At 45.7% G+C, this 22,497-nt stretch overlaps 1 protein-coding gene across 7 annotated transcripts; it reads left to right on the top strand.

The window, feature by feature from the left end:
- The first annotated feature begins 1,489 nt into the window (after positions 1-1,489).
- Positions 1,490-18,542, top strand: SLC17A2 (solute carrier family 17 member 2). 7 transcript variants are annotated; one of them, XM_079148606.1, is made up of 13 exons: positions 1,490-1,648; positions 5,362-5,472; positions 6,657-6,868; positions 8,914-9,147; positions 9,232-9,319; positions 11,197-11,283; positions 12,836-12,954; positions 13,075-13,236; positions 13,702-13,834; positions 13,917-14,064; positions 14,811-14,901; positions 15,975-16,136; positions 18,230-18,369. In XM_079148606.1, exons 2-12 carry the CDS (start codon positions 5,445-5,447, stop codon positions 16,107-16,109), a joined length of 1,437 nt encoding a protein of 478 aa, XP_079004732.1. In that variant the 5' UTR covers positions 1,490-1,648; positions 5,362-5,444; the 3' UTR covers positions 16,110-16,136; positions 18,230-18,369. The 7 variants fall into 7 exon arrangements, 6 of the variants coding, with proteins under 6 accessions (XP_079004732.1, XP_079004730.1, XP_079004731.1 ...); XR_013765308.1 differs by lacking the exon at positions 18,230-18,369 and having other exon boundaries at positions 14,811-15,002; positions 15,975-16,110; XM_079148604.1 differs by lacking the exon at positions 15,975-16,136 and having other exon boundaries at positions 14,811-14,935; positions 18,230-18,542.
- Positions 18,543-22,497: the final 3,955 nt, after the last annotated feature.

Here is a 22,497-nt window from a genome sequence, read left to right as displayed (position 1 = left end):
GTGCATCAGACTTCAGCATATGAGCTTTGGGGGGCACAAACAGCCATAGGACATACTGTAGGCCAGATGCTGTGCCAGGAGCTGTGGATAGTAATTCTAAGAACACACAGCACGCCTTCAGACAGCTTGCAGAATTCAGCAGCAGGATTACACCACCTAAACAAAACATATGGCTTGAAGAATCTTCCTCATGGCGCTGGACACTGTAAACCACTCTATCTGTGGCAGGCTAAATAATGCTCCCAAAGATGTCCACGTGCTAATCCCTGGAAACTGTCAAAGTATTACCTATGTGACAAAAGGAGCTTTATGTGTATGATTTATTAAGAATTTTGAGTTGGGGAGATTACACTGGATTTTATAAATGGCTCCATGTAATTATCAGTATCCTTATAAGAGAGAGGCAGGAGAGACAGAGTCAGAAAGATTTGAAGATGTTTTGCTGCTAGCTTCAAAGATGGAGGCAGGGGCTGAGAGTCAAGGGATGTGGGTGATGACAATGATCTGGAAAAGATGGAGATGGCTTTTCCCTTTGAACCTCTAGGAGAAGCATGGTCCTACAGACACCTTGAGTTTGGTTTGTTTGAAACCCAGTTTGGACTTCTGACTCTGGAATTGCAAGAATAAGTAGGTGTTGCTTTAAACCATCAAGTTTGTAGCAATTTATTAAAGGAGTGATGGAAAAAAAATTAAAATTTCTACAGGGACCAAGTAGCACAGCTAATGTGGACTGGTAGGCTCTTTGGGGGAGTGTGGAGAGATTAGCTGTGGAAGGGGAATCCCTGAGGGTTCTGCTCGTGACCGAGGACCTAACTTCTGTACCTGTGGCTAACGAGCTTTTCCAGATTTCTACATGAGTTTGAAACCAATAAAGGCACAGAGGACAGGTCCCCACCCCATTTTGTAAGGGTCGGGAGTCCAACCAGGAAGATCCAGTAGCAAACACAATCCAAAAATTAAGCACAAAAAAGACACAGACCCAAGCATCAGGAGTCCAGCGGACACTGCCTGAAGAGGGACAGGCAAGAAGCTGGAAAGGCAGCAAGGGGCAGCTCCATGGGGAGTTTTCAGAACGGCCTGGTTCACAGCTGCCAGCCCACGGGCACCAAAACCCTTCAGGAAAGTCTAGCTGACTGAACCACAATGGGGTTGTGGAGGGTCTTCACCAGTTAGCCGCTCATTTGTCCAGGAAACCCTGGTATTGCATATTTCAACCCTGGCCTTACTAATTCAAGCACTCATTCAAGGTCACACGAGTTGTGCAGAGTCCCAGGAAACACTCAAAGGGAAGGTGGGGCTGGCTCCTCTGTCCAGTCTCAGAACCCAGGTCTGGCTTCCTCAGCAGCCTTCAGCCTTCCAGGAACAGGCCTGCTGACTGCATGGTTGTATGCTCAGTCCAGACCTGAACAACATGGTGACGTCTTTTGAGTGACAACCTGAAAACAAAGTTAAAGATTAAGAGGCAAAGCCAAATCCAGCCTCTCGGTCCCAAGATCCCAGGGTCAAACCTGGTGCCGTCTGCCACGTGACTCACTATTTATCCCTGTGAAGCCCACGAGTGTCTCAAAGGGAAGAGGGCATGGGAACACCCTCGTTTTTCAAGTCAGCCTTAAAGTCCAGGCCTTAAAATACTGGGTTAATGGTGAAGGTAAGTGCCTGTCTTCTATTTGGGTAGGACACTGCTTTCTAATCTATCGGAGATCCATTAGGGAGAGGGGACCATTTGAGGCGACCTCAGAGGAAGCACATTCATAGCAGCCTAAGAATCTGCCTGTGAGAATGGTGTCTGGTTCCGAAATGAGGAAGGGACCTTCTGAGAGGGGTAAGGAGTCGGTCAAGACCCCAGAGCAAGGCTTGAGGGAACACTGGTGCCGATGGACAGGGGACAGTGGTCACTTCCCTGAGGACTCCATGAGTCTTGACCGTGCCACCCTGATGAGTCGCAAGGAGTTGAAGGTGAGAGAAATGGTGAATCTGAACCAGCGAGGTTTGGGTTTGGGACTGTGGCTAACGAGCTTTGTCAGATTTCTATTTGAAATTGCCTCTCAGGAGAAGAAGGAAATGAGTGAAGTTATGAACAGACTTGAAGGCAAGAGAACAGGTGGTGCTTCTGGAGGTCACTGGTGTGTTGCCCCCACGCAGCTGAGGAAAGGGGACCAGAGAGGTTGTGGTTAGCGCCTGTCAGCAGTGGGACGCGGGGAAAGGCAGTGCGGTGCCCTCTCCCAACCTACCGGAGAAAATGCTGACTCTGAAGCAGGCCCCTGGCTCCGGGTGGCAGAGAGCCCCTGAGCAGAGAGCTCCTCCAGCGCCCCTGCTGGGGGCCCACGTCACCTCTAGAGTGGCTCCCAGTGGGTGCTCAGCACACTTTTTCTTTTCTTTGGATGAAATTCATAAATGAACTGAGAGTGTGACAATGACACGCTGGAACTGAAACGTGTTTTTCAGAACTGCCAGTCCCTCAGCAGGATTGGCAGGTGATAGGGAAGGATTGACTCTTCCCGGGTCCTCTGGTGACCCCCTCCTCACCCGTCTTCTGGACTCCAGGCCAGGGGAACTCACTTTTAAAAGAACAATTTTAAAACCAATTCAGCAACCAACCAAAAATGCTTTTTTATGAGTGTGTTACTGTCCATGAGGCTGCCCTTCTCAGGGACCTGAGAGGACCCGTGCTGATGTGGCTGTTTGTGGCCGCTGAGATCAACATCAGGAACCCCCACAGGGCGAGGCTGCGTGCACGGGGCACATCCCCTAGCTTGGTTTAACTCTGAGCAGCCCTGTGAGGTCATATTTCTCCCTATTTTTCCTATGAAAAGCCGTCAGAGCTCTCAGAGCTTTGAAATTCGCCGGTTTTGCAGACTGGGAATGCGGAGCAGGAGGCAGTCCCAGATACCCTGAACTGCAGGTTGATGCTCTTTGAACTACGAGTTGCATTTACTCTGAGCAAACCAGGAGACTCAACCAACAGAGATGAAGCAACATAGGCTGGATGTCAGGGGACGTCTAAGAGTGGGAGAGGTGGCAGTAGAACAAATAACGCCCTCGAGGCTAACAAGAATAGGAAAGAGTATCCTTTAGCCTATGCAAAATTGTAAGATCTACGCTACCAGTTTTATCTCTGTATCCAACTGGGCTGTGTCATGGTATTGCTTTATATATATGAAATTTTCCTTTAATTTCTCTTCAGTTTTTCTCTTGGTACTCACTACTTTGACACTAGAACTCATTCTTTTTTCAAAAGTATCACTCCTGAATTGGAAGGTCCCCTACCAGATCACCTGTTCTCACTCATTTGTGGTTAGACTAAGCATTATTTTACTGTCTTTCAGGGCCTATCGGTCAGTCTGGTGCTCAGACCTCACAATTTCACAAGCTGCTGGGGTTACTTTAGAAAGATGGTTTTTGTTGCAATTCACAAAAAGATTCTACTCGGGGATGACTTGGGCTGTTTGCCTGATTTCAGTACTTTTCTCATGCAAAGGAAACAAAGTTTGACAACTGAAAGCCATAAGCATCTCCTAAGGGATTTTTCATTATCAAATTTCCTTCTGAAATAAATACTTGAAAGTTGATTTAAAATTTATAGATTTCCATTTAGGGTACCTCAAGATGAAGTCATCCTACTGTGTTTTAAGCTTAAGCTTAAAATATTAAGACAATAAGGAGAAATAGTATTCACAGGTAGAATCAGCAGCTGGGCGTTTAAAGACCCAACCCAACAGGCTCTGAACTCTGTGGCTCCAGGAATTTTCATGTACTGTTTTCTCATCAATAAAATGAACGTTTGTGACAGAAAATCTCTGAGTCCCTTTTGGCTCCACAGCTCTGCGTTTATAAGCTCACTGAGAAGACTGGGGAAGTCGATTGGACTCTAAGCACCTGTACCTGTGTATGCAATTAAATCTGCCTTCAGCAGGTCCTGGAATCTTACATAACAAGACAAGTCCAGGAGAAAATGTTCAAATTCCAACTTTGTACCCAGACAGCTCCCGGCAGCATCTCTGTGCAGGCAGTGGGCTGTAGGGTTGATATCACCCACACTTTAGCAAACACTGGAAGCCTTTCAGGTCAGAGCAGTGACCACCTGTCCAGGGCCAATCTCCTGCCAGCAGTTGAACTTCCATTCTATGCAGACAAGAAAATCTTAAAACTTAGAGGGGGAGTCATGCTTCTCAGACTTACAGAGAGATTTCTCTAGCAGAATACTCTCCTGTTCAGGCCCATGAAGACTAAAACGTTTTAAAAATACATTTAGTTTCTTCTGGGTATTAAGTGACTATCTACTAATTATTAGAAAACTTGGTACATAGGGAACATCAGAAGCAATAAAGTGACCATCTTGTTCTGTTCCTCAATAACAGCCTGCTGGGGCTTGTGTGAACCTGTTTCTGTATATGTGACCTGCCAATCCTTATTTTTAGGTTAATTTGTCTCCAATATTCTGCTGTCACAACTAACACTGCAAGGGATATTTTTGTACAAAATTCTTAACCTGCATCTTTTCTTAATTTTCTGCATCCTAAGGTCATAGGTTATGAACATCTGTAAGGATGTGGATAAATCTTTTAAAGCAGGAAGAGAGCAAACCTCAAATCATGAAACATAAATATGATACTGGTGTTTAAAAAGTCGTGGCAGAGGTTGTTCAAGAAAGAATGCAAAACTGACAATACCCTCAGGATGCGGGTTTTTCCTAGAAGAAGAAAGTGTGTGTATCCCCAAAGAGAGCTTGGTACACAAACATCAAATTAAACAGGTCCATATTTGAACTCATGAATTTTCTTTGCCTGTCAAAATGACTGGATTTTTTAAATAATATAGTAGAAAACTACCCTTTAGTATAGTCATATGAGTGATTGAGGACCTTGTCGGCCCAGTAAAGTGTCCAAATTGTGTGGCATATAGCATTTTGAACCTTTAGTTTGCATGACATGGAAGTGCCATGCAGCTCTGTGCTCATGTTCAAAGAGGAGACCACAGAATGCCATTCTGTCATCCAGAGAGAACAGAAGGGCAGTCTGCATGGAAGAGAAGCCTGCTCTGGAGCTTCCTCCTCAGCTTCCTGGTTTGATTTAACTTTCCTGACTTGTGAGCTACTGCAAGCTGTACCTCCCACCTTTGCCTGGTTCTCTGGGGTTCAGGAAATCCTTTGCAATTTTCTCTTTTTTTTCCTGCAGTACCACTCAGAGAGGAGTCTCATCATTACTGAGCAGATGAGGAAATGGATGGGTGGAGGATTTGAGTGACCAAATGAAGACTTTAGTCCTCCAACTGGAATCACAGAGCTGGGTGGGGACAGCACTTCTGATGATGCTAAGAGGAAATTATTTGTGTGTCATGTCTTGGCTCCTGTTCTCCCCACAGAGAGAAGCTGGTCGTGGTCACGGAGATTCAGGGAAGAGGGAAACCCCACCACTGCGTGAGGCACTATTGCCCAGAGGAGCTAAATGGACCAGAAGCCTACCACCAGGAAGGGTGAGCCAGGCTGCTGCTCTCAGCCTCTCAGCGTTGCGGGAGGCAGGAAGCTTTCCAGAGTGCTCCTCACTCCCTACTCTCCCTCCCTTTCCCTCCTTTCCTGTTGCCCTGGTCAGGACTCCCCACGTAGACCCAGCTCCAGCCCTGATCTAGTTCCTGTTGCTCTTCCTTAGGGAGCCCCTCTGATTAGTTGCCAGAGATTGCATTACACAATGGATACGTTATAGGAGCTCAAGGATGGAATGCATCTTGGAAAACTCATTTTTTAAGCTGATTCCCAACCTCTGTAGGCATCCCCCCTAGAATAGCCTTGCCGAGTGACTGTTTCCCAGAGCCAGCCTACACTAATATGGGAATGATTCATTTGCAGGCAATTAATCCTACCCCTAAGCCTATTTGGCCATTAAAATTTATTTCTTCCCTTATTTTTTTATTGTTTCTTTATAGATTCTGTTTCCCTTACTCCCAGTTCTTAAAAAAAAAAAAAAATATATATATATATATATAATATAAAATCGAATCTACGTTCACATGGGAATCCTCCCAATATTGGACCATTGATCCACTCTATGGGAATATTTTTAATGTTGCTTCTGCATCATAAAAATGGTTCTACACATTAATTATTTTTTTAAAAAGTAACGCTTGTGAAGTCAGGGCCTAATGATACACAACAAAAATGTACAGCGAATGGAGCTAGTGGAAGGACCATCTCCAGTCCTCTCTCGCATATGTGAAAAGAGAATCCTTGAATGGGCAACTAGCTTAATTCAAAGGTGGCTCTCCATATGTGAACCGGCAAGGTCCATGAGACATAAATGTGCACAACAGATGAGACCGACTGGGCTTGCGACCCAGGAACTTGGGTTTCCTGCTTGGCTCTGCCTCCCTCTTCCCCATTCGCTTTATTCTGGAGCGCTGCGAATGCCTGCACTGAGCGTTTGTGTGTTTGTCATCTGCTTCCCACACCTCTGAAGGAAGGCTGCCTTTGTTCTACCTCATCACAAGTTCCCAGATTCATTGTCATGAAGCCAGTCAAAGGGTATGACAAAGGAAGACTGCAGAAACTGCTGTATTTGTGGAAAGAACAGTGGGATTGTGGGATATCACCTGAAGTTCCTTCTGACTTAGCCAGGGCAGAGGGGTCTCGGTCAGCATACTCATTGCATACCTCTACCATCTAGGGCCAGGTTTCTGTTCGCTGCGCTATGGGCTGGCTCTCATCATGCATTTCTCAAACTTCACCATGATAACCCAGCGTGTGAGTCTGAGCATCGCCATCATTGCCATGGTGAACAGCACCCACCAGCACGGTCCATCCAATGCTTCCACCCAGGGGCCCCTGACAGACACCCTCACCAACCCAAGCAGATCCACCAGGGAACTTAATACCAGGGTAAGTGTGATGGAGAGCAAGACTCTTTGTTGAGGGAAAAATATTTGAAAGGAAGACTTGGGTCTTGATGCTTCGGAGTATGGAAATATGAATTTTCAATGACAAACTAAAAAGAACTGAAATTATTTTTGAGACTTTGATTGCTTCTGTGATAATAATGATTTTTCATTAAGGTTATTTTATGATAAAGTGGAGGAAACGTAGGAAGATATGTAAAAAATTCTAAAATGGAACAAATAGACTCAAGTGACTGTCTACATGCATTCTTCTGGGCTACTCAATTGGATTTTGATGTCTGCACCTTTTGCTATTTTTAAGCTATTTTGCATCTCTGTGGTTATATATAGTGAATAAAAATAACAAATGCTTCTCCTCTATAGTTTTGCAAATGAATTCTGTCCTGTCGAGGGTCAACTTGTACACTCTTCCTCTCTACAATTCCCCCATCCCAGTTGGATAAACCAGTGTTACCATCTATTTAAGATCCATTTCAGAACTGCTGTCCAGTTTAACGTGTGGTTCTTTGACTCTTTCTTTGAACTAGTTGTAACGTCTCACTGAAACCCCCATTAATCAATGAGTTAAATATAATCTGCATCAGAAGCACATTTTATATTTGTGTGAGAATCACAATTATGCCCTATTTTAAAAACTATTCTTCAAGCTCTTGTTTTCTGTACATTTCCTAATGTCATCCCTGCAATTCATAACTTGTGATTTTATAACACTGGACCCAGCTTGCCTGTAATTACTTCCCAGCCCCAGTCCTTCCTTCTTCCATTCTGCCCATTCCTGTGCTAAGGGCCCAGGACTTTCAAGAGAACAAACACCTGTGTCCTCTGGACACACCATGCCTTTCCAGAACCTGGTCCTCCTCCTCAGGGCACCCCGTTCTGCTACCAGGGGCCCAGGGAAAGTCTGCTGAGTCTGCCACAGACCCTCAGTTTTGGATCTCCTGGCAACATTCCAGATACTGCAAGTCCATTTTTGCTGTTTTATCCAATAAGAATCAACTTCCCTTTTTCTCTTCATACAAAATATATAGTCTTTAATCAGAATAGTTCAAAGACTGCTTCCTTCCTGGGACCTTCCAAAATAATTCTTCCCTTTTCTCAAAGATGCTGTTTTATTTATTTTCATTCTCAAATATTAATTCTAACATGAATCATATACTTTGTGCTATTTATGATTATTTTAAATGAATACAATATTTCTAATATTTCTTTTTTTCTTTTTTCTTTTTCTTTCTTTCTTTTTTTTTTTTTTTTTTTTTTTTTTTTTTTGATGCCAGGGATTGAACCTAGGGGCACTTAACCACGGAGCCACATCGCCAATTCTTTTTCTTTTATTTTTTTCTTCAAGACAGGGTCTTGCTAAGTTGCTGAGGTCAGGTTTAAACTTGCAATCCTCCTACCTCAGTCTCCCAAGCAGGCCACCATGTCTGGTCAATGTTTCCTATTTTATATTTTTTGTCCATTTAACTTATGATGCCATCCATGTATACTACCAAAAATTGTTCACTGAGTTTTATCAGAAGAAAAATGTGATCTTATACATTCCTAATATGTGTTTTGAGAGTTTGGTTCTTCTAGGGCAGAACTTGATAATTCTTTTTAAATAGAAGATTGATGTTTTGTAAGAGTTTATTAGAATTGTTTCTAATATTCTTTCAATGAGAGTCAGTGTCACCCAGCTTTTACAGACTAGTTAAGGGAAGCTCTAAGTTAGATGAATTAGCTCTCAGGAGCTCTTTCCATTTACTTCTTCCTACCTTCTGTCTGGGTGACCATTGACCATGGTCTCTTTTTTCATTTCCTCTGATTTTCTCCCTGTCTAAGAGAAACTGACTAGAAGTGTAATCCGGGTTGGTTTGGAAAAGGTAAAACACATGAATTAGATTTTTGAAAACAGAGACAAACACAGATATTTTATTGTAGGATCTCACCTATCTCAGGAAGCTCTAGCTGTAAATAGACTTTCACGGAAGGGTTCCATAGTAAAGAGCTTCCCTTATTCCTTTTTCTTTCCTCCATCTTTTTCTCTAGGCCTCTGTGTATCAGTGGAGCCCAGAGACGCAGGGCATCATCTTCAGCTCCATCAGCTACGGGATAATACTGACTCTGATCCCAAGTGGATACTTAGCAGGGATCTTTGGAGCGAAGCAGATGCTTGGCGCCGGATTGCTCATCTCTTCCCTTCTCACTCTCTTCACCCCACTGGCGGCTGACGTCGGAGTGATCCTGGTCATCGTGATCCGGACAGTCCAGGGCATGGCCCAGGTATCCAGATCCTTGCTCATTCTGAGTGGGATACAGATTCCCAGTTCTGAGAAACAGCAAAACTCTTCATGCTTTTTATTGCAGGGAATGGCGTGGACAGGTCAGTTTACAATCTGGGCAAAATGGGCTCCTCCACTGGAACGAAGCAAGCTCACCAGCATTGCGGGGTCAGGTAAGGTTGCGCATGCGCTTCCGGCTGGTCACCTGTGCCAGCCTTCCACGGCCTTCCCTCTGGGAATCAGAGGGCTGCGGGGAGAGGGTGAAGTGCTACTTCAAGAACCCAAGCCATTTACATAGCAGGAGGAGGATACTCTGCTGCAGAGACACCAAGGCTGAGAGGCAGAAAGGCCCCTGGGAGCCAGAGTCCAGCAGCCTTGTGGGAGAAAGAGCTTTAGGGATTCATAATGGAAGAAGGTCAAGTGAACCATCTAAGCACCATTTCAGCAAAGACGCTGAAGTGAGAACTAAGGCCACCAGAGCTCAGGGTGGTGAGGAGAGCCATCGGGCAGGAAAGCAGAGTTCGGAGCGCTTTACTGCGGCCCTGCCTAGGAGCCCTGACCGCTGCCCTCTGGTGTGAGGAAGTCTCCTTGTCCACAGGGGAGTGAAGGGAGGAAGAGATAAAATGAAGAGCCCAATGCAAATAGCCAGGAGGAGGTAGAGCCGAGACTTGGGCCTGGCAGTGTGGTCCCAGTGCACACTTTGGGTCCTGGTGGAGGACTGCTCTCCAGGGTGCCTAGTCCTGCAGAGCCCTCTGTGGCTTCCTCATTGCTTTGTCCCCAACCTAGAGCCTGGCACCACAGTCCCTTCCAGCTCCTCACCCCGAGCTCCCACACGCACCCGAGTCTGAGGGAATCTCTCACTGCTGTCCCCACTTCCTCCATTTCCAAATGCTCCCAGCGGGTCCTGTCCTCTAGATTGGTTTCTTCCAGGCTTCTCTTCCCATCAGTCGAGTTACATTCTTAAAGTTCAGATGGGCATCTTTGCTCACTTTCCTGAGAATCTTCAGCATGTTCCTCTAGGGTCATGGAGTGAAGAGCAGCCTCTTCCTAAGGTCATAAGGATGCTCTGCCCTCTGGCCCAGGCCTGCTCCCTCTGCAGCAGGGCTCTGCCTACTTCAGTCCCCACAGTTCCCACACTGCCTCTGCTTCCCTCCACTCTCCTCCATGGGCTCAAGTCCCTGAAGAGTCCCCTGCCCGTCTTCTTGCCTCAAATTCCACCCATCTTCCTGCTTAGCTTGTATAAACAATTCTTTAATCTTATAATCACTAGTAATCTATCTTCATGGGTACTTCCGTAGCACATTATAGCTTTATTTTCATATTTCTATCCTACATAACTTTTTGAGTTTGGAAATTGAATTTTATGACCCATTAATGGATTATGACCAGTAATGGGATCATAAAGTCAAGTTAGTGGGTAAAAAAAAATCACTTAAAAATGAAAACGAATAGAATAGAGGCTGCTGGGGGCTCAGCAATGGCAGAGGTGAGTATTGGCTCATGAAACTCTGATTAGAAGAGTGTGTGTGTGTGTGATTGTGTGACAAGTATCTGTGCCTGTTTGGCACGTGTTGTGTTGCTTTGTGAAGTGTTTCCTGCTGTGAGTCTGTGGGATGTGTTGTTGTTGTTGCTTTAATGTCTACAGTGTATGATTCTTGTGATAGTGGGTTGTTTTTTTTTATTTTGTTTTTGCTTTTTTCCTCTCCAACTGGACCACAAGGTCCTTGAGGGCAGGGACTGTGGCTTATCAGTTTCTGTGCCCAACCTCATATGGTGCCATGGGACAAATGGGTGAGGTGTGATTAAAGAGTTTCTATGACAAACTAGGAGGCTTTGCACTGGTCACCTAGGTGTTGGGGAGCCAGTGAAGACCAGGGACATATCACTATTATTTATTGGTGCCAGCCGCCTCACAGTGCTGATGAGGGAGATTGTGAGCAGGGACAATACTCCCGCCACTTGGTAATGCTGAGTCTGCCGCCTCACCACAGGGACAAGGTTCAGAGGGCGCCACAGTCTCATCTCTACTGTTCTCTCCTGTTCTCTTCAGGGGCAGCGTTTGGGTCCTTCTTCATCCTCTGTGTCGGGGGACTAATCTCCCAGGCACTGGGCTGGCCTTTTATCTTCTACATCTTTGGTGAGTCTTTATCTCTGAAATCTAACACCTTCTAACACCACCCACATTCTTCCCATGTTAAGAGAAACTGTCCTCGTTAAGTGGAAAATGAAGAAGAACGTTGGGGTTTGGTAACTTTTTAAATCTTGACCTAATGCCCTGGTGGTGGTCTGGGGAAAGCACATGCACAGGACAGAGAAGATAACTCTTCACGGATGCCAACTTCTATTTTAGGGGTAGGTACTGGAGATTAAACTCAGGGCCACTGAGTCACATCCTGAGCCCTATTTTGTATTTTATTTAGAGGCAGGGTCTTACTGAGTTGCTCAGTGCTTCGCTTTTGCTGAGGCTGGCTTCAAACTCAAAATCCTCCTGCCTCAGCCTCCCCAGCCACTCCACCCGGCAGGTGCCAGCTTCTTATCAGTCAGTTTGAAGACCTCCCCTCTGCCCCAGCATCTGCTCAGAATCCGCACATCTGAAACACCTGAGCTGTGCGATGGAGATGTCACTGCTGGTTGAGGACATCTTCCATATGTCTTCAGATTTAGATGTAATTATTCTGCCCATGATGCCTTTAACCTATTCTCTACCAGCTGAATATTGCAAAGCTCAATTCAAACCTCTCTTTCTCCATGGGAACTTCCAGGACGTATGCCACCAGATTCAGTCATTCTCTCCTTTATGATCCTGACTGGTGTTTCCTCTCCAGGTTGTGAGGATGTGAAGTTCTCTCCCCTTCTCACCTCCCCTCTAGACTGGGTAATGCCTGAGACAAGGAATCATTTTGTAATATATTTTGTTTATCACTTTGGTGGCATCAGAGTATCTGAATTTTGTCTTCAAAATAAACAATGGATGTGAATGCTAATAGAACAAATCAAGAGCATTAGTTCCCAAAATGTTTTATCATAGAATATTATTCCCGTGACAAAGCCCAGTACTGAGATGGGTTTCTACCACTGTTCTCTTTATCATAGCCACATGGTGTCACTAAATATGGCTCTAGCTTGGTTCGCTTTCCAATTAGCGAGGCTAACCCCAGATGTTTTGTGTCACACATTAACCAGGTATTGTCAAGAAGTATTTCCTCTGGGAATCCATAATGGATGTGGTTTGAATACAAATAACACTCTTGCAAATGTGCTGGAAATTTTTCTGGCCACACTGACCTCCTGGCAGGTTGATTCATGTATGTATAAGTACTTTCTGTCTTTGGTCCTGACTATTCTGATCTTCTAAAACCAGACAGTAATGTGTGTGTTGCAAAGTTGCTGCCAAAACACATGGTGCTATAAATGTGAGAGACTGAGAGTAACAGTCGGCTGCGCAGTGGTTGGCTCATGCCCCGTCGTCTGTAGAGGGCTCTAACAATGAAGTGACAAAAGGCAGCTCTGCACTTGGTGGGTGGAAAAGCTTCTGTGGAAGAAGGAGCTTGGTAGGATGGGCAGGAAGAAATGAGGAAACTTAAGCCCTCGCGGTAGCATGCTAAAAACTGCCATGGTGTGGTGGGGAAAGGCGGGATGCTTCACAGGTGCACACACCTACCTGGAAGCTCATGTGTCCTCCGTCCCAGGTAGCATTGGCTGTGTCTGCTGTCTTCTGTGGTTCACGGTCATTTATGATGACCCCATGCATCACCCGTGCATAAGTGCCAGGGAAAAGGAGCACATCGTGTCCTCACTGGCCCAGCAGGTACGTGCGTACCCTCATCTACCTGTGGGCCATGCGGAGGTCCCAGGCAGATGTGGGCCTCCAGATGGAGGTGCCCTCTAGCCTGTCTGCTCTCCATGCTGATTAAGTATTTCCTTTCAGCCCAGTTCTCCCAGACGATCTGTTCCCGTAAAGGCTATGGTCAGATGCCTGCCGCTCTGGGCCATTTTCACGGGGTTCTTCAGCCATTTCTGGTTGTGCACCATAATCCTAACATACCTACCGACGTACATCAGCACCGTGCTCCATGTTAACATCAGAGAGGTGAGTATACTTCCTTTAAGGGCATAGAATACATGACAATGAGGGGCGTTTGGTTCCACCTGTTGCATTTTGACTTGGCTCCTAACCATTCACTTAACCTTCCAAAGAGGCACTTCAGGGATCCCCATGTCACAGATGTGAGATGGGACACAGGCAGGGTGACTTGCCTGAGGTCTCAGGGCTATCAGTTAAAGCTCTGCAGCCTCTTTGCCCTAACCACTCTGCTTCGTGGCCATGCCATCTGCATCTAAAGCTTCTCTTGGAAATTAGTAACACTCTTCCTGGAGACCAGCCCAATGGGGTGCTGTTTCTCTCACCAGAGACATGTCCTTCCTGTGTTGCACAGGATGCCTACTTTCCTCAAATGACTCCCAAGGACGGGGCAGGCTAGTGGCTGGTCTGTGTGACAACACGTGAGGCTAAATGCATGTGTGTAACGACTCTGTATGAATTTCCTTCCTGCAGAGTGGGGTTCTGTCCTCCCTGCCCTTCATTGCAGCCTCAAGCTGTACAATTTTAGGAGGTCAGTTGGCAGATTTCCTTCTGTCCAGGAAACTCCTCAGCCTAATCGCCGTGCGAAAGCTCTTCTCGTCCCTAGGTGAGCATAGGCAGGAGGGTGTTTGGGTCACCAGCCCTTTTCGGTAGGTCTGAGAGGGCTGATGTGTGTCCTCGCTGCCCAGGGCTCCTCCTTCCATCACTGTGTGCTGTGGCCCTGCCGTTCGTGGCCTCCAGTTACACCACGACCATCGCTTTGCTGATTCTCATTCCGGGGACCAGCAATCTGTGTGACTCTGGGTTCATCATCAACACCCTGGATGTTGCTCCCAGGTACAAGCTCTGCCTGTCTGCCTTCCCCGCTCTGGCCACTCCAGGTGTTAGACCTCAGCCATCTCCCTGCAAAACCTTCGTGCTACTGACACAGACTAAATGAAGACAGAAAGGAAATAACTGGAAATGCAGTTCATGGCCATGACCTAATGTGGCATTTTTGAACAAACTCCCAGTAATCATTTAGATAAATAGCTTCTCAAGCTCCCGACCAGAGATTAGACTGTGTGCTTTGGGAAAGGGCCCAGACATGTGTTTTGGAAGTTTCTGGGGTGCTGATCATATTAGCTACTATACACAGATATACTTATGAGCACCAACTCCTGTGCTTCTTATTAATCGGCACACCTAATTCTCATAGCCATGCTAGGGAGATCCTGCTGTGGTCCCCAAGGCGGGGAGAAGACTGGGGCAAGAGGGGGTCCATAGCCTGACTATAGTTGCAAAACGGAAGAGCCCGGACTGGGACTCATTCAGCTTGGTTTCCGGGTGAACTGCCTGCTAAACTGAGTGGTGGGGTGGAGACACTCAGCCCCAGAGAGAATAGAGCTCTGGTATTGTGGATTTTGACTCAGAGGACAGGTGATTTCACAGTTGGCAAATATCCTGATTATCCTTAGGCAAGTGAAAAGCCACACTAGGCACAATGATTTGCCATTAGACATGGGTTCACTGAAGATGAGTTGCTGCAGAAAGCACAGATGGCTTTCTACATAAATCCACCCCTAAAATCATCTTCTCCACAGATATGCAAGCTTCCTCATGGGAATTTCAAGGGGATTCGGGCTTATTGCAGGAATCATCTCCTCCACGGCCACCGGATTCCTTATCAGTCAGGTTGGGATTGTTATTGAACATCTGCAAGTGGCAGGTATCGCTTGAGGCATTGGACACCCACACCATGCTCTCAAAGGTGGTGCAGTCAGATGGGGGAGCAGGCACGTGTGCATGCGATTTCCTGATCATGCACCTGTCATCAGACGCAGAGTCAGGTTTCCAGGGGCAAGGAAACAAAAGCTGGATTTCTCGAAGTGAACAGTTGTTCATTTCATGGGAATGAGCCCTTTGGGTGAAGCAGACAGTGGGTGTGACTTCCTGTGCTGAGAAGCAGGAAGTTCTGAGTTCTGAGCACACTGAATGCCAGGTGTCTAAGAGCAGTCAGACAGGAAGGCAAGGGAAAAGGAGGAGTGTCACCAAGAATCTCTCCTGGCTAAAACCACTAAAGGGAGAACAAAGCATCCAAGGCCAGGTTGAAGAGACTCAGCTCTGGGAGAGAGCGTGCTGTGAGCATGGCGAGGAGCCCCATGAGGCTCACTCCATGCTGGGAAGGGTGGGCAGGTGAGGAAGGGAGAAGGTGGAGCCAGGCTGGGATGGAGGCTGAGGAGGGCCAACCTGCAAAGCAAAGTTTTGCTTTTAGTACATCAGGTTAAATTTTGACCAAATTTCTGGGAGCCTGCTGGGACCACAATGCTGGAAATGACTTGTGATATTTAGGGCTGGGCAAGGTGGGTCACTTAGGCAGACCAAAAGTGTCTCACTGAGACGTCCACCTGAGGGATGGTTGTGCTTGATGTCAACAGCCCAAAGCAAGGACATAAAAACGAGGTCTTTATGATGCCATTTTAGGCACAATTGTAATACCAAATTCTCATGAATGTCAAAATTCAAATTTCTAAGGAAATGTTAGTGTCATTTATTTTTGTTAAAGAAATGGCCATCCCAACTCAGAAGCTGTGTGCATTTAGAGTGACTTTGTTTCATGAACCCTCTGGTGACTGAGGACATTATGTGACTCTTGCACATTGTCCTGTATATTCTTGATGGTCAGTCCCAGAGTACACAATAGGGAAGATTTCTGTAGCTGCAGGAGGAACTTGTGAGGTTGATAATTGCTGTGTTCTTGTGTCCAGGATTCTGAGTCTGGATGGAGGAATGTATTTTTCTTGTCTGCTGCGGTCAACATGTTTGGTCTGGTCTTTTACCTCACATTTGGACGAGCTGAAATCCAGGACTGGGCCAAAGAGAGGACTCTCACCCGCCTCTGAGGAAGTGGAGCTGCACACTTAACTGTAGTACTGACTCTTGGCTGCTTGACATTCTTTTCTTGTCGCCATGCTTCCTTCATATTCCTGACCACAGACACAGAGGTTCTCAACTCTGGCTGTGGGTTCTGCCCTCCTAGGGAGCCTCAATCACACGCAGGTGCCTGGGCCCCCTCCAGAGATTCCCAGTGAATCGGCCTGGGATGGAGCCCAGATGCCACCAATTTTTAGATTCCCAGGAATTTCTAAGTAGTAGCCATGTTGACAATTGTTGAACAAGTCTGAGAAGTCCTTTCCTGTTGCTTTTGAATTTTCCTCTTTGGAAAGTACTAGATAAATAAAAATCTGTGAAAATAATCACTGATAAATACCTTCATGGGCATGGTTATGAGCACAGAGATCTGCTGGGAATGATAGCCATATGCTACAGAACTCAGCCCAGAACCTAATTTTAAAACTGTAATCCAGAAAATTAACATTTATTGTTTTTATATGCTGTGAAACATGGATGCTTACTTATGTGGTTTAATTCTACTAAAATTCACATGCTAAAGTTAAGTAGGGCATTTTAAATCTATTTAGATTAGGATTATTTCCATCAGGCAAAGCAGAAATTTGTTTAGCCTAGCTAAACTCCAGGAGATTAAAACCAGAAAATGATCAGGAAAATATTAAGCGATTAAGGTCAGCTAGAATTCTGGGAGAGATGACAGAGTTGGAAAGCTTGTTCCATGATATGCTGGATGACAATGTGGGCACAGTGAGACGTTTAGACCAGGTAGTGAAAATTAGAGGAGGACCAGAGAGGCATTTTCAAGGGAAATGGCCATTTACGTGGGGGAGGGAACTGCTAAAGGTGTAAGAGCTGCAGCAAGGCCCAGAGAGGCAGCGGCTTCAAGGCAAGCTCCTGGGAGCCTAGGGAAATCGTTCTACCTTCTGCAAGTTTTCCTCAGTCTCCCAAGACACTCCCAATAGGAATTGATCCTGGCTTCCGACACGTGAAGCACGTCCTCTAGGTCATCTCCACACATGGCATAGTCTGGTTTGCCTCAAGGTTTTTAGAGACCTTCCCCCCATCTGTCGCACCCTGTTAGAACCACCAGGACTGGGAGCTTGGACTTACCCAGCAGGTGAAGAGCATCTCCCAGTGCAAATCGACAGGCATTTTTGTGTAGATGTTTCAAGGAAAACGGAGTGTGAGGCCCAGAGGTGACGCTAACATGGGAATACATCTGGATATTTACAGTATAATGAGAAGGGGGTTTCTTAAAAACTGAAAAAGAAAAACAAGGGAGAGATAGTAAAATGAACAGGAATATTATATACAGGACGTGTTTTAAACAGGTCGGGGGAAGCAACCAAATAGAAAAATGGGCAAATGACTCAAACAGGGACTTCAAAAAGAAGAAATTCTAAGATGCCCATGTATATAAAAATGCAGTCAACTTCATCAGTCACTGGAACAATGAAGATCAAAGCCCAAATGAGATAGTCTGACACACTTAGCAGGATAGATAAAACAAAACAGCAGATGCTGGCACAGGTATGGGGCAGCTGGAACTCTGTACACTAGGAATGTGAGTGTGAGTTAGAACTTTGGACAGACACTTGGCAAGGTCTCCCAAAGCTAAGTGGGCAGTTTCCACCACTCAGACACATCACTTAGGGTTTCAGACACATGCGAAAACATGACAACTGCGTTCATAGGAGCACTACCTAGAGAGGGCTAAAGAGGAGAGAACCACGTGCCTGTAAAGGGAAGGGTGAGTGCGTAAACCCTGGGCCACTCACGCAGCTACAAGAGTGAACAGAGCTGATGCACACCACCACCCATGCTTCTCACAAACACCAATGAGCAAAGAAAATAAAAAGTACATTTTTCAAAACAGACCAAATGAACATATCCTGTTAGAAATCAAATTAGTGGCTCCCCTCCAGTGGGGTGGTAGTCCTGCCTGGACAGGCTGGTACCATCTTAGCTCTTGACACTTGTGTGGTGTGCTTTGTGAGAAGTGTTCATCTGTGGTGTGTGCACTTTCACGAAGGTGAAAGGTAAAACATTTACTTGAAATATATCCAATATTTCACCCATTTCAAAGTTTTCTCTTCTCTCTTTGGCTTAGGTGTGACCTGTGGAGCACTTGGGAAGGGTCTTGGTCCTCTCCTTTCATGTTCCTCCTGGTCCCCTCTCTCCACCCCTGCTGGATCCTCCAGCATCAGAGCAGGAGGGAAGCAATGGGCAATCCATGCTGTCAGCTCATGGACCAAAGGCCAAGCTCCCAACAGCAAAATGAATGAGCTCAGGCCTCTAAGAAGCCATGAGCCTGGAAGCACCAGTTGCCATGAGAGGTAAGAGCCACGGCGGCCAGCGCATCTCGGTTGTCTGGGTTTTCTGGTTGACACCTGACAGATGGCATCCGCGTCAGAGACTCTCGGGGCATGACTTCAGAACAGATGCAACTGTGAGCTGCAGAAAGATCTGTCACCTGCCTCTGTCCCTATGAATTGTTCTAACATGAGTATTCACACAATTAATCCACTTTTCTCAAATAGCTTATTGTCCTCTACTTAATCAGGAGATGATCTTTTCAGTTGTTAAAATATTATGAATTACGTTGACATTTCTTATGTCAAGCAATGTTTCCCTTGGCTTTGATTTATAAAGAGTTTCTTCAGGACTTGTTCTCTTGTATTAGTATGTGGATTGGCTCTGTATGCATGTGGTTTGTGTGTTTATCATGTTTTTTGCCCATTTCATAAAAAGAAAGAGAAACTCTCCTTACTCCCCTCCACCCTGAAAATGATGAACTACAATTTTTAAAATGGCTATTTTTTATATAAAGACTTGAAGGTGTTGGTTTATAAAACTATGTAGGCTTAAAGCCATTTTGAGGAGAGTTCTTTGATAACTTTCTCATTTTCCTTCATTGTATTGTTCTTTTAAGGGCTTCTACATTTTCCTTAGTTGATATTGACTATTTTTGTTATGTCAAAGGTTATCCATTTTATACATAATATAAAATCCATTTGCAAAATATTCAAATGTCTTGTCAAATTACCAATTCATAATATATTCATTTTATCCATATCTGAAGTTTTAGCTTCTTTTTTACTTCTGACATGATGTGTATATCCTTCTTTCTGCTTCTTTGGGCCACTTAGTAATTTACTTATTTTATTTTTATTTTTTATTTTATATTTTTGGTACAGGGGACTGAACGCAGGGGTACATAATCACTGAGCCACATCACTAGCCCTTTCTAATATTTTATTAAGAGACAGGATCTCACTAAGTTGCTTAGGGCCTCACTAAGTTGCTGAGGCTGAGGCTTTGAATTCACAATCCTCCTGCCTCAGCCTCCTGAGCACCTGAGATTATAGGTGTGTGCCACCATGCCCGACTAGTTTACTTACTTTAAAGATAGCTTGTCTTTTTATTTTACAGTTTATTAACTTTATCCTTTACCAATCTTATTTCCTATTTCCCTTTATTTTATTTACAAGTTTCGTTTGAGTACTTAGTTTATTTTCATTCACTTCTACTTCATTACGAAAGAGCTTAAGGCTCAGGGGGCAGTTCTCCTCGACTCACACTTGTGGGCAGATCACGTTGCACTGTGCATGCTCTGTTCACTGTCTCCTTGATACTTGTCAAGAGTAAAGCAGCCACCGGTGCCTCCTCTTGTGCACCCTGGCACAGCCCAGGGGTTTGCTACTGTTTTCTGGAAATTCTGTGCTAGCCTTTTGCAGCTAAGTGCTCACCACGAAGAATCCTCGCATTTACCCTCTGCTGATATGTGGTGTCATTCAAAGACTGGAACCAGAGCGGAGCAGAGGAGGGGCCCAGAGAGCAGAGTCTGGGCACTCTCCCGGGCTCACACAGGAGCAGGAGCAAGCGCCGCTTCAGCCTGCATCGGCACTCCCCGTTCTGCACAGCCCCGCTGGCCGCTGGCATTTTTATCTTTCTCCACTACCATCCATTTCCCTTTCTTGTTGCCCATGGCCATATTTTGATTTTTTTTTAACTTGATTTGTAGAATTATGTTGAATTCTTTAACAAAATTTAGAAATTTACTCACTTGAAACAATATTTTTTAAAAATATGACAATAATCATAACCAATGATGCAGATTTCCTTTTTTTCGCACTGAGAAAATGTTTTTTGGGCTGGGGATATAGCTCAGTTGGTAGCGTGCTTGCCTGTTTCAATCCCCAGCACTGAAAAACGGGTTTTGTTTTGTTTTGTTTTGTTTGTTTCAATTTGTATGAGTGAGGATTTTTGTGTTAGTTATAAAATCCAGCCTGGCTTGGGTGATCCTGGGGAAACTACCCAAAGGCACTCAGTGGGAAACGGACAGATGCTGCAGTGGCTCCTTGCTGAACCAGCGGCTTCTGCTCTCCTGTCTCTGCTCAGTACTCAGGGCCTCCAGGGGGAATGTGTGAGTGATACTTAGATGAAGCTCGCTCCCTGGTTTTCACAAGCCGGGCGTGGAGTGCTGCTGGGCAGAGCTCCAGTGGACCTTTCGGCTTCCAGAAGGTGGTCAGGACACAGGATTCAGTGCCATGACAGGTCACACCCAATGGGCAAGAGAGTTTTCCATGATGAAATGTTAGGGATAGGAGTGTGTAAAGTCCATTTTTTCCCTTTGAAAGTGTGGAATAGGACCAGTTCCACTTAAGCCAGATATTTACCAAAGTAGAGGGAAGACACTTTCTTCCAGGGGCTCCTCCTGGCTGCCCCAGGTACTACGCAACACTGAGAACCTGACACAGAGAGGACAAACGCATGGAGATCCTGGACAGAATCCTTCACAACTTTGCTTGAAAATTCAGGCCAGTCTGGCACTGGAGCTCTACTTTCCGTTGCAGTTCTCAAGACCACTCCTGGGAAGGACTGCCATGCAGAGAGTGGCACAGATGGATGCTGGCACGCAGCAGCTGGATGTAAATGTGTCCTTGTCCTCATACAGGTGGATACGGGGAGGAACCAGAACGCATCAGCAGGCTCAGAGTGTGGCCCAGAATATTATTTACCACGAGGGCACAGGAAGGGTGAGGGACTCTCCTCTCAAGCAGAGAGCGACATTATTCACACATTCCTTCAGAGCTGCGTAGCGTGGGTGTTTGCACTGAGTTCTTCTCCAGCAGAGTTGCTGGGCGTTCTGGCTGTGCAAGAGAGGCATGTGGAGGAGGCGGCATGAGTTAACTCCTGCTTCTCTTGCAGGCTGCCCCATTTCTGTCCTGAAATCAGAAGCCAGGTGGCCTTCTTATCACGAATCCTAACTAAACACAGCTGCAGCATCAGAAGGGTTTCTCTCCACCCGCATTGCCTGACACCGTGGGGTGAACAGGCTCCCTACCTGGTCTGTCATCCTTGGTTTTGGTGCCGTGTGCCTGGTACCTGGAAGGGCAGCCTCCACGCCTTGGGAAGCCGAGTGGGTTCTGCTGGCTGCTTTACGGCTCCCAGCTCTTCACGGGACCTGTTCTCCACCTCCATCTGGCTCACTTGGCTGCATGTTTTGGCACTGCACCTGGCACTGATGCTGACTCAGCAGCCGTACGGTCACTGCCCTGTGGCCCCAGGAACAGGTAGTCATGGCATTTCCCATCCTGCCTTGCTTTCTACTCTGATGTCGCCATCGCCGCTTCTCCCCTGGGACCTGGCAGCTTTCTCTCCTCCCCACTCCTCGTCCTTCCTGTGGACTTGCTTCTTCCTTATTGTCATTACTGCCTGCATCCAGAGGCAACTGCAAATCCTAATTTTCTGTAGGCATTGATTCTCTCCTCCAGCTGCTGCAGATAATCCCAGTTCCCAAGCTGCTAGTCTTGCACATCCATGTTCCATGGTACATACCCTCAACCCCGAGGGAAATATATGCAAACTCTGTCCCCTAAATGGCCTTTGGCACATTCCAGGCAGAATCGGGGGCCCTGCAGTGTCCTGTCTTATTTTAAGTAAAGTTCTGCACCCTCATGTGTTCGCCTTGAAGGAAATCTTCTAAAGAGAAGTCACCATCTTTTCCTTAAGTTTGATTCTTTAAAAGTAGCTTGACAAGAAAAGGGCATGTAATCACAATATTCTTAACGGTGAATGACTAAATGAATATCTCAAGGTTTTCTGGTGCTCTCAAAGCTTCATGATGTGATAGAAAAAAAAAAAAAATCCTTAAAGATTTGCCTCAAATTTCATTTGCTCTGTGATTTCAAATTTTAAAAAGTGAGGTTAAAACACTGACATGGGAAATACATGTAATTGAAATTTTTTGGTGTGCTAGAAGGGTGGACAATGAACAGATTTTGTTTCCCAACATTCATTTTAAATAGCAATACCAAAAAGCATATGCATATAATTTTTGAAATCCCTTCTGTTAAAAAGAAAAAAATTAAATTT

The sequence above is a fragment of the Sciurus vulgaris genome, assembly GCF_902686455.1.
Source record: "Sciurus vulgaris genome assembly, chromosome: 7".
In the NCBI taxonomy this organism is placed as follows: Eukaryota; Metazoa; Chordata; class Mammalia; order Rodentia; family Sciuridae; genus Sciurus; species Sciurus vulgaris.
The sequence above is the reverse complement of the archived record's forward strand: the minus strand, read 5'-3'. Positions and strand labels throughout refer to the sequence as shown.